This window comes from Debaryomyces fabryi (genome assembly GCF_001447935.2).
Source record: "Debaryomyces fabryi strain CBS 789 chromosome Unknown contig00006, whole genome shotgun sequence".
Taxonomy (NCBI): Eukaryota; Fungi; Ascomycota; class Pichiomycetes; order Serinales; family Debaryomycetaceae; genus Debaryomyces; species Debaryomyces fabryi.
Genome location: NW_015385432.1, coordinates 126174 through 139281, shown reverse-complemented (window position 1 = coordinate 139281; position 13108 = coordinate 126174). Strand labels below are relative to the sequence as shown.

General features: G+C 36.7%; 5 protein-coding genes across 5 annotated transcripts; 3 read left to right on the top strand and 2 right to left on the bottom strand.

Annotated features, from left to right (window-relative positions):
- Nucleotides 1-694: 694 nt before the first annotated feature.
- AC631_00557 (uncharacterized protein) lies at nucleotides 695-3847 on the bottom strand (the record flags this gene model as incomplete). Its single annotated transcript, XM_015609387.1, has 1 exon — nucleotides 695-3847. One exon carries the CDS (start codon nucleotides 3845-3847, stop codon nucleotides 695-697), a length of 3153 nt encoding a protein of 1050 aa, XP_015469847.1.
- Nucleotides 3848-4266: 419 nt separating this feature from the next.
- Nucleotides 4267-4794, top strand: ATP7 (F1F0 ATP synthase subunit d; the record flags this gene model as incomplete). Its single annotated transcript, XM_015609386.1, has 1 exon — nucleotides 4267-4794. The coding sequence occupies one exon, from the start codon at nucleotides 4267-4269 to the stop codon at nucleotides 4792-4794; it is 528 nt and encodes a 175-aa protein (XP_015469846.1).
- A 109-nt stretch (nucleotides 4795-4903) lies between these two features.
- Nucleotides 4904-5371, bottom strand: AC631_00555 (uncharacterized protein; the record flags this gene model as incomplete). Its single annotated transcript, XM_015609385.1, has 1 exon — nucleotides 4904-5371. The coding sequence occupies one exon, from the start codon at nucleotides 5369-5371 to the stop codon at nucleotides 4904-4906; it is 468 nt and encodes a 155-aa protein (XP_015469845.1).
- Nucleotides 5372-6921: 1550 nt separating this feature from the next.
- AC631_00554 (phosphatase PAP2 family protein) lies at nucleotides 6922-7956 on the top strand (the record flags this gene model as incomplete). The annotated part of the gene is made up of 1 exon (XM_015609384.1): nucleotides 6922-7956. One exon carries the CDS (start codon nucleotides 6922-6924, stop codon nucleotides 7954-7956), a length of 1035 nt encoding a protein of 344 aa, XP_015469844.1.
- Nucleotides 7957-8789: 833 nt separating this feature from the next.
- On the top strand, nucleotides 8790-12680 carry ROA1 (Roa1p; the record flags this gene model as incomplete). Its single annotated transcript, XM_015609383.1, has 1 exon — nucleotides 8790-12680. One exon carries the CDS (start codon nucleotides 8790-8792, stop codon nucleotides 12678-12680), a length of 3891 nt encoding a protein of 1296 aa, XP_015469843.1.
- Nucleotides 12681-13108: the final 428 nt, after the last annotated feature.

The following is a 13108-nucleotide window of genomic DNA, read 5'->3' as shown; positions in this document are numbered from 1 at the left end:
CAGTTCAAACTACGAAAAATCGTCTCACCATTGCATTCACTTGTCATTTGGAAGCATGGTTCTGTCCACAGATCCCGGGCAGATCTAGAGACTGAAATTGACTCCAAAATTGTTGTATCCATGTATTTCGGTCTAGTCGTAAGCGTGCTAGTGACTAGGATAACAGACAGAAAATGATTTAATAGTGACACATCTAGCCTTTTGAAGCTTAATCGAATGCCTGTGAATATTTACTTTCAGTGGAGACAGTAAACAAAAATAAAAGTCGGCTTCTTGATTTCAGGCATTTAAAAATTTCCGCATACGAACATTGATAGCAGCAAGACTACCGAATTAGGAAATTTTGAATGATAGGTACGAAGTTAGGGTTTTTCAAAAGCCTATTTATGTAGGTTGTTAAAAGAACAATTTCAAAAAATATTTCTTGACATTTAGTGCCGTAGAAGATAAGTGATATAACAAACTATTAATCGAAGGGGGTTTCTTACTATGATTGCAAATAATTCCTTTTTCTGGCAAATGCGCATTAAATTGTAAAAAGTAAAGCCCTGAGCATGGGAACATATCTGCAAACGTAGTCAAACGTAGAAAATGCTAAGAATATAAGGTCGAAGGGGGAAAAGGAATACGAAGTAGAATCTTGTGATTTTATATGTATATATGCTGTGTACTTAGGAAGAGAGACTACTATGCACTAAAATTTGCCCTCCATGATTTCTTTCATGGATGAAGTTATGATTTCGGGGATACCACCCCCGGTACACCTTACTACAACTTCGAATTCTCTGCCAATGGCATCGATACTTTTGATCGTAGTTAACACACCATATTTTGACTTCTGGGTATGTAAGATACCGGCCCCCATTACCAATATGCCTTGGTCACTGTTATCACTTGTATTATAGACGACTGCAAATCCCAATCTGGACAATAATCTCACAACATTGGATGAATTATATCTGTGTGATGTGAAGATTCTTGTCGTTGACTCGCCTTGTTCAACACCTAATAGTTCACCAATTTGCAACCATCTTTTCTTAAAGTCATCAAGATCTGTCATAGCTGTAGACGACACAGTTTTCAATAGTATAACTGGGAACTTCAAATTCAATTGGTTGAATGAGCCCCCACACATAAATGTTAAGGATAAAATAGGACTTTCATTATTTTCAACCACATTTCGGATCTTGATATCAATTTCCATTGTCGTTTTATCAGAAACGGTCAGTTTTGGTAACTGTTTTAGATTCACGACGTAGTTGGGGTCTTCAGATTTTGTCAAACTTTCGATATTTAGTACTCTTAAATTGGTGATATCTACTCCAGTTGTCTTAGCACAGTTATTGATAATAGTAAATTGTAGTGCCAACTGGTGGCGATCTTTGATGATTCGGTATATAATTTTAACGAACTGATTTTCATAAAAGATACCAGCATCATAATGACACATACGGTGATACCCGCCATACCAGTTAGGAGATAAGACAGCTGGAGTATTTTTATCGTCATCTCCGAATGGATTTATTTCTTCCTTACTTTCTTCTTTAGAAAGATCGTCATCCTCTTCCCTAGTTGAAGGTAAAGCAACAGATGAGGTAGATGGATAGTGATTATAAAGCTGTTTGGATGCAAGATGCTCTGAGCTACTGTTTGCCAAAGATAATCTATTACTCGCAACGGTACCATTATTTACATTGTTAATTTTCAGAGCATTAACAAATGACGTTGATCTGTTCCTATTACTGGCAATCTTTTGAACGCTACCAATCCTCGACATCAAAGCACTAGTCTTTCTTTCAAATATGGGTAATGGTCTAACCGCCGCAAGTGCTAGATTTCGATTATCTGCATTAGTTGCCAATTTAAGATATTCGTAAGCTCTTGTTTGAACCTCAATGTCTATAGATTGAGTCTCTGCTTCAAAAAGATCCACGATATCTGCCACAAAGTCTTCCTTAGAGAATTTGACAAAGAATTTGAAAAAGGTAGTAAGTAGCATTGCTCTAACAACCAAGGAAACACGGAAGTATGCCTCATATAATAATTGATACTGGATGGAGGGTGAGTATTTCTCGGGGGACCCATTTGGTTCATGATCGGTTTCTTCATCCTCTCCCGCTACTTGTCCAAATTCACCTAATATGAAAGCTGCTACCTTAATGAGGTTTTCCAGAACTGTATTTATAACGGGTTGTGATTTGGTATGTCCATTCGCTACTAGCGGATCTTCTAATAGTTCGATAATAAGCTTACACGACTTCAGTTGAAGGCTTTCATTATTAACAATAATTTGAACTATTCTTTCCCAGACCTCATTGCTAATGTAGCTTGTGCCTTGAGAATTTCCACCACCTATAGATAATAATTTCAACATAGTGGTAACATACCACGTAGAATCAGTCGCAAATCTCTCAGCTAAAACTGCGATTTTGATTGCAATTTCTGATCTTAAACTAAAGTCAGAATAAGGGAAATAGTGGAGCAACTTGTTGATAACTGTTTCGTAAGTTTGTGGGTTACAAACAGTATATAATAAATCAAGCGATTTTCTTCTAACAGAAATGTCCTTGTCAGTTAAGAGGTCGAATAGTTTTAACAAATGGTGATCAAATCTTTGGGATATTGAATGGTTATTATTATCGGGGCTTGCTCTTGCCGATAATTTAATTAGAGCGTCCAATGCTAAATATCTTGTATTGGTTTCATTAGAGTCCAACAATAGTATAGATGCATTAATAGCGCCAGCGATAGCATCAGGTGAAGCATCAAGAAAAACCGCAAGGGATACTGCCTGGAATAAAATTGCACTTTGAGAATTTCTATCAGGAAGGCCTTTAATCGGTTTCGATGCATTGTGAATAGACCTTGATACAACTTGTCGCAAATTATTTAAAGTTTCGGAATCTAGATCAGTAACTTGTAAAACAGGGATTTGGTAACTATTATGATCTTCTGTTGTTAGGAGGAAGAAATGCTCAACCACTTGAAGCAATTTGATGATTAGCCATGGTGCTGGGGAATTATAGTAGAAATACGTGTCCGGACAGGTATTTCTTATAACCAATCCATATAATCGTTGGGATATAGTGGGCACCACCGACTTTACAAATTGCGGCCTTATGGTTATCAAGAATTTGACTAATGGAATACAGGAGGTAACAACGCCTAGGTCTTTGTCATCGATCAATGTCAACAACCGTGGAATCCAGTTATTGTTACTTAGTATAACCTGGGGATATAATTTGAGAAGCGACAAAAGCCCCAAAGCCGCTTTTTTCTTGATGAGCAGACTTTGGATAGGTGAGCAACTTAACGAATACACTATATCGATCAATTCTAACCATTCCTTGGCCATTTCATCCGATTCATTCACCACCGGATCACTCAAAAAGTCACCATCATGGAATACATTGAACTTCGAGCCAATGAACTGGATCGCTATACAATTGGCATCTTCGTTATTTGACTGCAAATCTCTCACAAGAGGCTCATGCATAATCTCCAACAAGTCATTCATATACTCCCTCACCAGCTGGCTGGCCTCTCGATTAACGAGCACCGAAACCCCCAAGTATCCCACTTGCTTCTCTGAAAAATGTGTCGACTCAGCCAACCGTAATGCTTCTCCCAACCCCAATTCCTTAGCATCCGCAAACCCTAACATGTAGATATACATAAGCTTACAAATGTATTTCTTTCTCTGATATCCATTCAATGATTGTGGGGAACGAAATTTGTTTTGAATGTTGTTCATCTCTAGATTGATCCGCTTATTTTCTTCCTCCAAGTCTTTGGTATTCCGCAAATCCAAAAAGAATTGGGACAATCCTTTCATTTGTGTCTGCATTTTTCTTAAACTCTCCGAGGGTCTGCTTTTCTTCTTGAGAGAGCTATGTGTACAATTATTGCTATAACGCTATTCGTAGCGTCTCCAGGCTTCAACCATGCCAGAAGTATAAGCATTTTGGCGCGTGAGATCCGAAGCAGTTTGTGTAATGTCGTCCAACATTCTCGAACAATGTCGCAAGCGCGAACCTGTGTCGTGGGGCTCAAATGCGACAAATGTCTACTGATACTTCCATGTCGTGTTACACAAAACTCGGGGGAAATTTTCACCAGGTCGTGTGATTCACAACATTTTATTTCTCGTTTTCATTGGTTCGACCGATTCTATCGGCCTAGGTTACGGAAAACACTAGTATTGTTGATATTGAAGGACATAGTAATTCAATTACGTAGAACTTAAAGCCAATAAGTAAGAAAAGAATGTCATCAGTTGCAAAGAGTGCTACCACTAAGGTAAACTGGGCTAAGATCACTTCCACTTTAGGATTAACCGGAAACACAGCATCCTCGTTAACTGCTTTCAAGAAGAGAAATGAAGAAGCTAGAAAGGAACACTCAAGTTTGTCACAACAATCAACCGAAGTTGACTTCAACCACTATAGATCCATTTTAAGCAACTCCAAGGTTATTGATGAAGTTGAAAAGGCCGTTAGTGCATTCAAGCCAGTTACCTATGATGTTTCTAAGACTTTAAAGACCATTGACATCTTTGAACAAAAGGCAGTTGAAAACGCCAAATTGACCGAAAAGTCTGTTTTGGACGAAGTCAAGCAATTACAAGAAACCTTGAAGGATATTGAAGGTGCCAGACCATTCGACCAATTGACTGTTGATGACGTTGCCAAGGCTAGACCTGACTTGGACGAAAAGGTCACCTACATGGTTAAGAACAGTAAGTGGGAAGTCCCAACCTACAAGGAAAAATTCGGTGATTTGACTGTTATGTAAGAGAGCACCGTCCTGTGCTTGTTATACTACAATGATTTATACATCAGTTTTATACGTTACGCTATTTTTTCAATATATGAATTAGATAATTGACTCGTAGCCATTACTTCTAAGCGATTCCAATCCACTGGCCAGCCAGTTTATTATAGATTCTACTTTTCACGTCGGAGCTACTGGATTTATGTATGAGATAGTCAAATTCCATGAGATATCTTTGGGGTAGGAAGGTAACGGAGTCCAAATCGGTTACTTCACAGTCGGTGGCACCACTATAATTATGACCTTTCTCAAATGAATTGTTCCACGATGATGTGATGATATTACATTTGTATTTCATCCGAATTTCTTGTAATATAGATATCAATTTGATGTAGTATTCATGTCCCGACGTCTTGGTTGTGTATCCGAGCTGTTCATGGTATTTTGGATCGCTGTTCAACAACTTCAAATCCCAATAATATACTGAAAGGTTATCTACTATCACTGTATTGATAGTCTTGTTGTGCAATGCATGCTCAGTATCTCCATCGGTTCCAACCGTCAATATGCCTTGCAAGTTTTCTAATAGCTGATCCATCGTTGCGAAATCACTGCTTACGATACACTCGTCATCCAAATAGTTAAACCCATCAAGACCACAATCAAAAATGTAAACGGCACCATCACCAACCAAGGACCTAAATGTCTCTCTCTTTGCCTGTTTGTCATTAAAGAGAAAATGACATGTTTGACTTAAAAGCTGCACCTGCATTCCATCATGGCTCTCATAATCTGCTCCACTTAGCGGAATAATCAACTTCTGGTTCACCAATTGAATAAACTAACCGTTAGTAAGTCTGATTTCTCCACATCCTAGCTTCCATACATACGTGGGACAATTGTTTGTTTCTCATAAGCGCAATATGGCTTTAAATTACCCTTCGGACTCGTCGCACTTTTTGTATGTTTCTTAAGTCTACAGAAAACCCTGTAATTTTTTGCATTCTCTTCGATCGCTCGTTCGGCAGCTATAATAAGCCTTTCTACATCCAAATATGGCGTGGCATGTACATGTGTCATCATGTTATACCTGACATTTGTAGCAATCTTGTTCCGAAGGGCCTGGAGCTCTATAGTACTATAGGTAGAAGGCGCAGGCATCTAAAGGCCATCGTATAGCAACTTTCGAGGAAAATACTACTTATTTTGGCTCACTACCAATATGAAGATATTCCTTCCATAGTATATCGTACACATTTCCTATAAGATCCCTAAAAGTTACCAGTAATATACATTAGTTGTATTTTGTAATATATTTTTGATGATTGGACGGTTGCTACATTTGAGCCGATCCTCATTGCGCTACTCAGCAATTATATACATAAATACCTACAGATTTCCACCGAGAGAGATTCAGTCCCTATGTGGTATCATATTGTAGAGTTAGACACCTATGTACGCTAGGAATAGTCTACCGATTCGTAATTATATCGGTATAAAGCATCAGCTCTCGTCAAGCGATGGCTTCAAATTTTGAGCGCAGGGCAATTCCACGTTTGTTATGCTCAGCATAATATGGAGCAAAGAAATTTTATAGACAAAAATAATACAGTCTTTGTTTAGAGAAAAATTCTTAAAGCACAATACCGTTAGTTTGTGAAACACTAATACAGATATATATCCCAACGGTAAGAATTGTTAGTCATCAGGTGTTTTCGTGAAAAACCAATCTAGAAAAAAAACGAACTAGCATAATCGAAATTGTTTACCACATCTTGTTGTCTCTAGTGAAAAACCCATCTAGTGATCATTTGGATTCATATATTACTAAATATACTATTGCATATGCTCTTTCAGTGTGTTGAATTACTATATATTATTTATTTTCATTGAACTCAAGAGAAATAATCCATGAAAATAAGTATACGGAAGTTTTTATGGGAGGTGACAGTTCCTATCCATCGGATGTTGCTACGGGTTTATGTTTCGTGGCTTAATGGGCGAACGATGTTACAGTTGATAGGAAACTTTTGTTTTAATTGTTTCTTCCTCTGTCTCTGGGTGGTGATCACCCAGTCTGCCAAACGAATACCGAAGTCGTTCAGGCCACACATCTACGTAAAATTGGACTTACGACTAGACGACTATATGTTCACTTCAATCTCTGGGTCGATGTTGACGATATATTGTTTGATATCAGGAAGTTGGTTGTTGTATTTGAAATTCTACAGCCCAAGACATATCCATCATTTTTGGGAGGTGGAAACATCCCCTTATTATTCACCATCTTCGGATCATAGTCGTAGCCCGGATATCGAGGATAAAACTGCTACATTTGAGTTGGAAGATATGCGCAAATTACAGGATGATATTCATGCGACAAATGAGTTACTAATCGACCGCCTTAACAAACATAAAGACCAGAAGAGCATGAACCATGGGCATATATCTCCTCCACTTTTGTTTGGTGTTAGCTGGTTTCTTCTAAACTTCCTTTATCAGTTCACAGAAAGTACAAACGTTTTTAAGTTTATCGTGGCTTGGGTCTTTTACGTGGTGCTTTACTTCATAGTTCCCATAATAGCTGCTTACTGGTTGTATTTGTTTCACCCTCCGGGCGCATTGAAGCTCTATGCTTTTGCCATGGGTCTTCAGAACATTGCTAGTGTAATGACACATATAGTATTCCCAAATGCTCCTCCACTATACATCCACTATTATGGTGAAACCAAGGTTCCAGATTATGACATGATTTATGCTGATGGTTTAAGTAAGCCCGGCACTCGTGTTCCTAGCACCATATACCAATCAATATATTATGCCAATTCCAATAAATTTGCGGCAATCCCTTCTATTCATTCTACCACAGCCGTTATGACATTCTTGTTTGTCAGCTACTATTCAAGGAATTCTATCTTAAAGTTTTTGTCATTTGCATTTCTTTTGTTCGAATGGTGGTCAACCCTTTACCTCGAACATCATTACAGATTAGATCTATTCGTTGGCTTAATATACTCCATATGCATATACACATTTTTAATTCATTGGAAAAAGGGTTTTACAAAAGTTGACCAAGACTTCATACGTGCCAGACTTAAGTACGACTTTATTGGTGGCACTACTATGGGTATGAGAATTTTCCAAAATACTAGATTTCAGAAGTTTTTTGATCCATTATTATAGATTCGTTATTGGATTCGCTTTGACATACATATTTTTACTGTGTTTCAACATTAACTTCTTTATTCTGTTCAGTCAGTTGGCTCATTTCCAGCATGTATTATATATAATCTATACACGGAATTTTATAGTTTCTCTAACCAAAGTTGACTACTACTCTGGAGTATCTTGACTCCTACTCTAATAATAACACATCCTAACACCTAATAGTGTGAGGGTTATAATATACATTTTGTTAAATTGAACCTATTTCTGATTATAAAATCTACATACACCTATAGTCTTCCCCATCAATTATTCTCCGCTTTTGTTAAGCCATTAGTTGCAAATTCCCCAGAACCCCATCAATTGTAAATAAAATTGGTGGCGATTGAACCCTTAGATATAGCATGCTGCAAGTAAGCCTCTAAATGTGGGCATCGCTAGTCGCACCGAGTACACTCTAGATGCGAAACGGAATAGCTCAATAGAAATGACTCGAATAATTACGCATTTACATTCCTATTGCGGCAAGAGCGCATTCTATTAGTCATAAACGACACCAAACTGTGGTAGCAAATTTAATAATGCTTATTGACAAACCCCCACTAGCTGTTGAAAAAAAAATTCTAAGAACGCTTCTTCCAAAAAATAACTAAAAACGGAAATCTATGCGAATTCCGCTTCCTTTTTTGCGTTTTCGTTAAAAAAAAATTAAATTTGCGCTTTTCTAACTTTTCACATCCAATATAAAAGGATGCTACCAGGACTGACGCCTAATGAAAAGATACGAAAGTATAGACAAAATAAGAATATTAGAGTGAAGAGATACCTGTTCCTTTGAATTTAAGTTTGAAATGATCGAGTCGAACATTTTACAAGTGAACGCGAATGACAAGGTCAGTCTTACTGTAAAAGATCTAACAGTAGGAGTCAAGAATAGTTCCAAAAAAAGCGATGATGTCGAAGCCACTGGTGGTTCGGTAGGTGAAAAGAAGATTTTGGACGATGTCTCATTCGAGTTGCAAAGCGGTGAGTTGATGGCTATAATGGGTGGTTCAGGAAGTGGAAAAACCACCTTATTGAATACCCTTTCTCAGAGAACCAATATTAAGAATAAAGACTTATCATTTTCTGGGTCGATTGAATACAAAGTGGGAGAAAAGGAAGATACTAAAAGAAAGGTTCGGAATGCATACTTGTTACAAACGGATATATTTTTGCCAGGTTTGACGGTGTATGAAACGTTAATGTTCCAAGCAGACTTAAGATTGCCTCCCTCGGCGACGAAATACGAAAAAGAAGAATTAGTGAACTCCTTATTGACCACATTGGAATTGCAACCAATACGTGATGAAACTATTCTGTCATTCTCCACATATAGTACAAACTTATCTGGAGGAGAACAAAGAAGAGTTTCTTTGGCAATTCAGTTATTGAGTAAGCCATCCATGTTATTCTTGGATGAACCAACTACAGGTTTAGATACAAGTAGTTCGTTGAAGCTTTTGCAAGTCTTAAGAAAGCTTTCTTCGCCGCAATATGGTATTACTATAATTTTATCTATCCATCAACCAAGACTGGAAATCACTGTATTGTTTGACAAAATTTGTTTATTAACAAGAGGAGGTAGAATCGTATACTTTGGTAGTTTGGTTGATAGTAGCAGGTACTTCCTTTCTATCAGGGATGAATCAGGACGTCATATTGAGAACAAATCATCTAATTTTGTGGAATACATTATGAATTTATCTGTCAAAGATACTTCATCCAAAGAGATGGAGGAGATTACTTCCAGAAGAATTGACAAATTAGTAGAGAATTGGAAATCGTACTCTAAGACCAATGAAAATAGATCGAAGTTATCTTCGAATGAAGTAAGAAAGCTTTTTGAAGCGAACATAAAATTGTTTGATAAAGGTAAAGAAAATAGAATTTCATTTTTACAAGAACTTATTGTTCTGACTAAGAGAACATTTATTTTAACATATAGAGATAAAGCTTCGTTACTTGCATTAAATTTGGTTTGTCTTCTTTTGGCAATCGTTTGTGGTTGGATGTTTTATAAACCTAAAGCTGATTTAGCAGGTATTAGATCTATTACTTCAAGTCTTTATGTTATGTTGGAAATCATAGGCTTTGCATTCATGTTTATTGAAATGGAAAGATTGTGGGCGGCTGATGGAACATTTTTCTTCAGGGAGTATAATGAGAATTGTGTCAGTATTCCTGGATTTATTCTTTCTAGAAGGTTGGGGAAATTTTTATTAGAAGACTTTCCAATATCAGTTGTTTTTGCTGTAATATCATACTTCATGTGGGGATTAAGAATGTCTGAGGATGGAGGGAGCCATGATGCTTCATATTTCTTCATTTATTTTGCAGTTACTCTTTTGACTGAGTTTTGTGGAATGGCAACAGCTATGCTATCTTTTTCCCTTGCCATGGATTTTTCGATTTCTTCTTTGATTTTGTGTGTAATCTATCAATTGCAAAATAGTGCATGTGGTTACTTCGTTAATGCAGCAACTATGCCTGTTTATGTTAGGTGGATAAAATACCTCGCCTACTTTTGGTATGCATTTGGTGCTTTGACTGCTAATCAATACACAGACTGGATGGGTGATTGTCCATATGATAAAGATGATAGCAGATGCGAAGAATATTCCGGAAATTATCAATTAGACCTCTTAGGTTTCCCTAAAGGATGGATTACTGAACCAATTTGTATTTTGTTAGCCTGGGTTGTGGGATTCTATATCTTGACAGGACTAGCATTCCGCTTTAAGAATCGTGACATAGCAGTTGCGAAAACTAAGCAAAATACAATAGGGGGTGAAGAAGAAACTGAAGAAGGTAAAGAAGAAAGCAGTGATAATGCTGGGTTACAAAAGAATGAAAAACCACGCATGGAAGATATTGAAAGGACCTCTTTAGCATCTACGGATGAAGATATTAATATCCATATACAGAATATTAGCTTGTCTGTTGTACTTCAAGAGAGCAAATTTATGGTCATAAGGAAAGAAATCGGCGAGCACCAGTTATTAAACAATGTATCTGCCCACTTCAAAGCCGATAAAGTTAACGTTATAATGGGTCCTTCTGGAGGAGGTAAAACTACGTTATTGAACTATCTTTCCAACAGATTATCGAAAGATTCTAAATTTAGGTCCGGTGGAGCCATCAGGTTGAACGATTCACAATATATCACCAACAGTGAATTATCCCTGATATCTGCTTATGTCTCTCAACAAGACAACTCTTTAATATCTAGCTTGACAGTTCGGGAAACCTTATATTATCAAGCTAAATTAAGAATTTCTCAAGAGGAACATCATAAAATCCCAGTAATTATTAATACCTTAATTAGAACTATGGGATTAAATGATTGTGCAGACACTATGATTGGATCAGAGTCTGTTAAAGGTATATCTGGTGGAGAAAAGAGAAGGGTTTCGATTGCAACTCAATTATTGAGTAAACCGAAGATTCTTTTCTTGGATGAGCCTACTTCAGGTCTTGATTCAACTACTTCAGTTGCGGTCTTAGGTTTGTTAAATAATCTTGCAGAAGTTTATGGCACAACCGTCATCATGACAATCCATCAACCAAATGAAGACATGTTCAATAAATTTGGATCTGTCTTATTACTTGCTAGGGGCGGTAGACCAGTTTTCAATGGTAGCACAGCATCTATCAGAGAATACTTATCAGATGCTGGATATCCAGTGCCAAATGATAAGAACATTGCTGATCACATTTTAGATGTAGTTTCACAAAGCTTGGATGAAGATAATACAATTACCCAATCAAGGATTAACTATTTGGTTAACAGATGGGATACGAAACATTCTTCAAATGATACAAATTCTATATTTGTTAATGAAAAAACAATCGACATAGAGAAGTACCAACACAAGAAACTGCCTTTCTTCATAACTTTTCCTGTTATTACGAAGCGTCAGTTCATTAATTCTGTACGCTCCAAGGATGTTTTAATTGCGAGAACCGGACAGACTGTGTTCTTGACAATTATCCATACTTTATTTTTTGCACCCTTGAGAAATACAGAAGATGGTATAAGTAACAGATTGGGTTTGATACAAGAGGTATTGAATTTATACTTTGTTGGTTTCTTTAATAATGTCACCTTATACCCGGTAGAAAGACACATTTTCTACCAAGAATACAAAGATGGAATCTACGGCCCATTAGAGTTTAGTGCATCGTACTTATTAAATGAGCTACCAACCGAAATTATTCCATGCTTATTCTTTTCTGTGTTGTTAGTGTTTGGTGTCGGGTTACCTAGAACTCCTGGAATGTTTTTCAGTATGTTCTTTACTGGTTTTGCTTCCATAAATTGTGGTGAATCATTGGGGATATTGGTTTCGAGTATTTTCACACATTTAGGATTAGCAATAAATATCTTGGCCTCTGTTATTGTTGTTGCTATCTTTATGGGAGGTACTATGTCTTTGTACATGCCTGAATTTTTCAAGGCATGGAATTATATCAACCCAATGAAATATGCAGTTGGTATTTGTGCAAAATTAGGCTTCGCAAACCAAACATTCGATTGTGCTTTAGATAGTTGTACATTGGATACTGGTGATAGTGTCTTGGAATACTATAACCTTGATATTAACTTGGGTGCATATTTTGGTGGGTTGATTGCTTGTTTAATAGTTTATAGATTGGTTGCAATAGGATCAGCCTATGCGAGGGTAAAGTATAGCATCTAGAGTTATCTATTTCATACTAAACATTTTTAATAATTAATGATTTATTTATAATGCATAATATTTATTTAAATGGCGTTTAAAAGTTCCTAGTAGCTTACGTTTTTGTTATATCATTGAGTATCAAGTAAAAATTCATAAAGCAGTTTGAAAATTTTGTCTTCCTGGTTTAGTTCTACAGTACACCAAGAACGAAAATTTATTTGGTCAAGTCGAATAATGAAACGGTTTATCTATGACTCCTTGCTCAAATGCCATTAGTGTAGGGTAGGTTATGTGGGGCAAATATATGTCAATATAGGTTGTAGGTGTATATTAGTTTACTGATAATTGTATCAGCCAATAGGGCCTGTATAAACTTTAGATGAGTAATCGAATAAAAATAAATTCAAGATAGACTTCTAACTGTTCTAAAATAGCTTATAGACAAA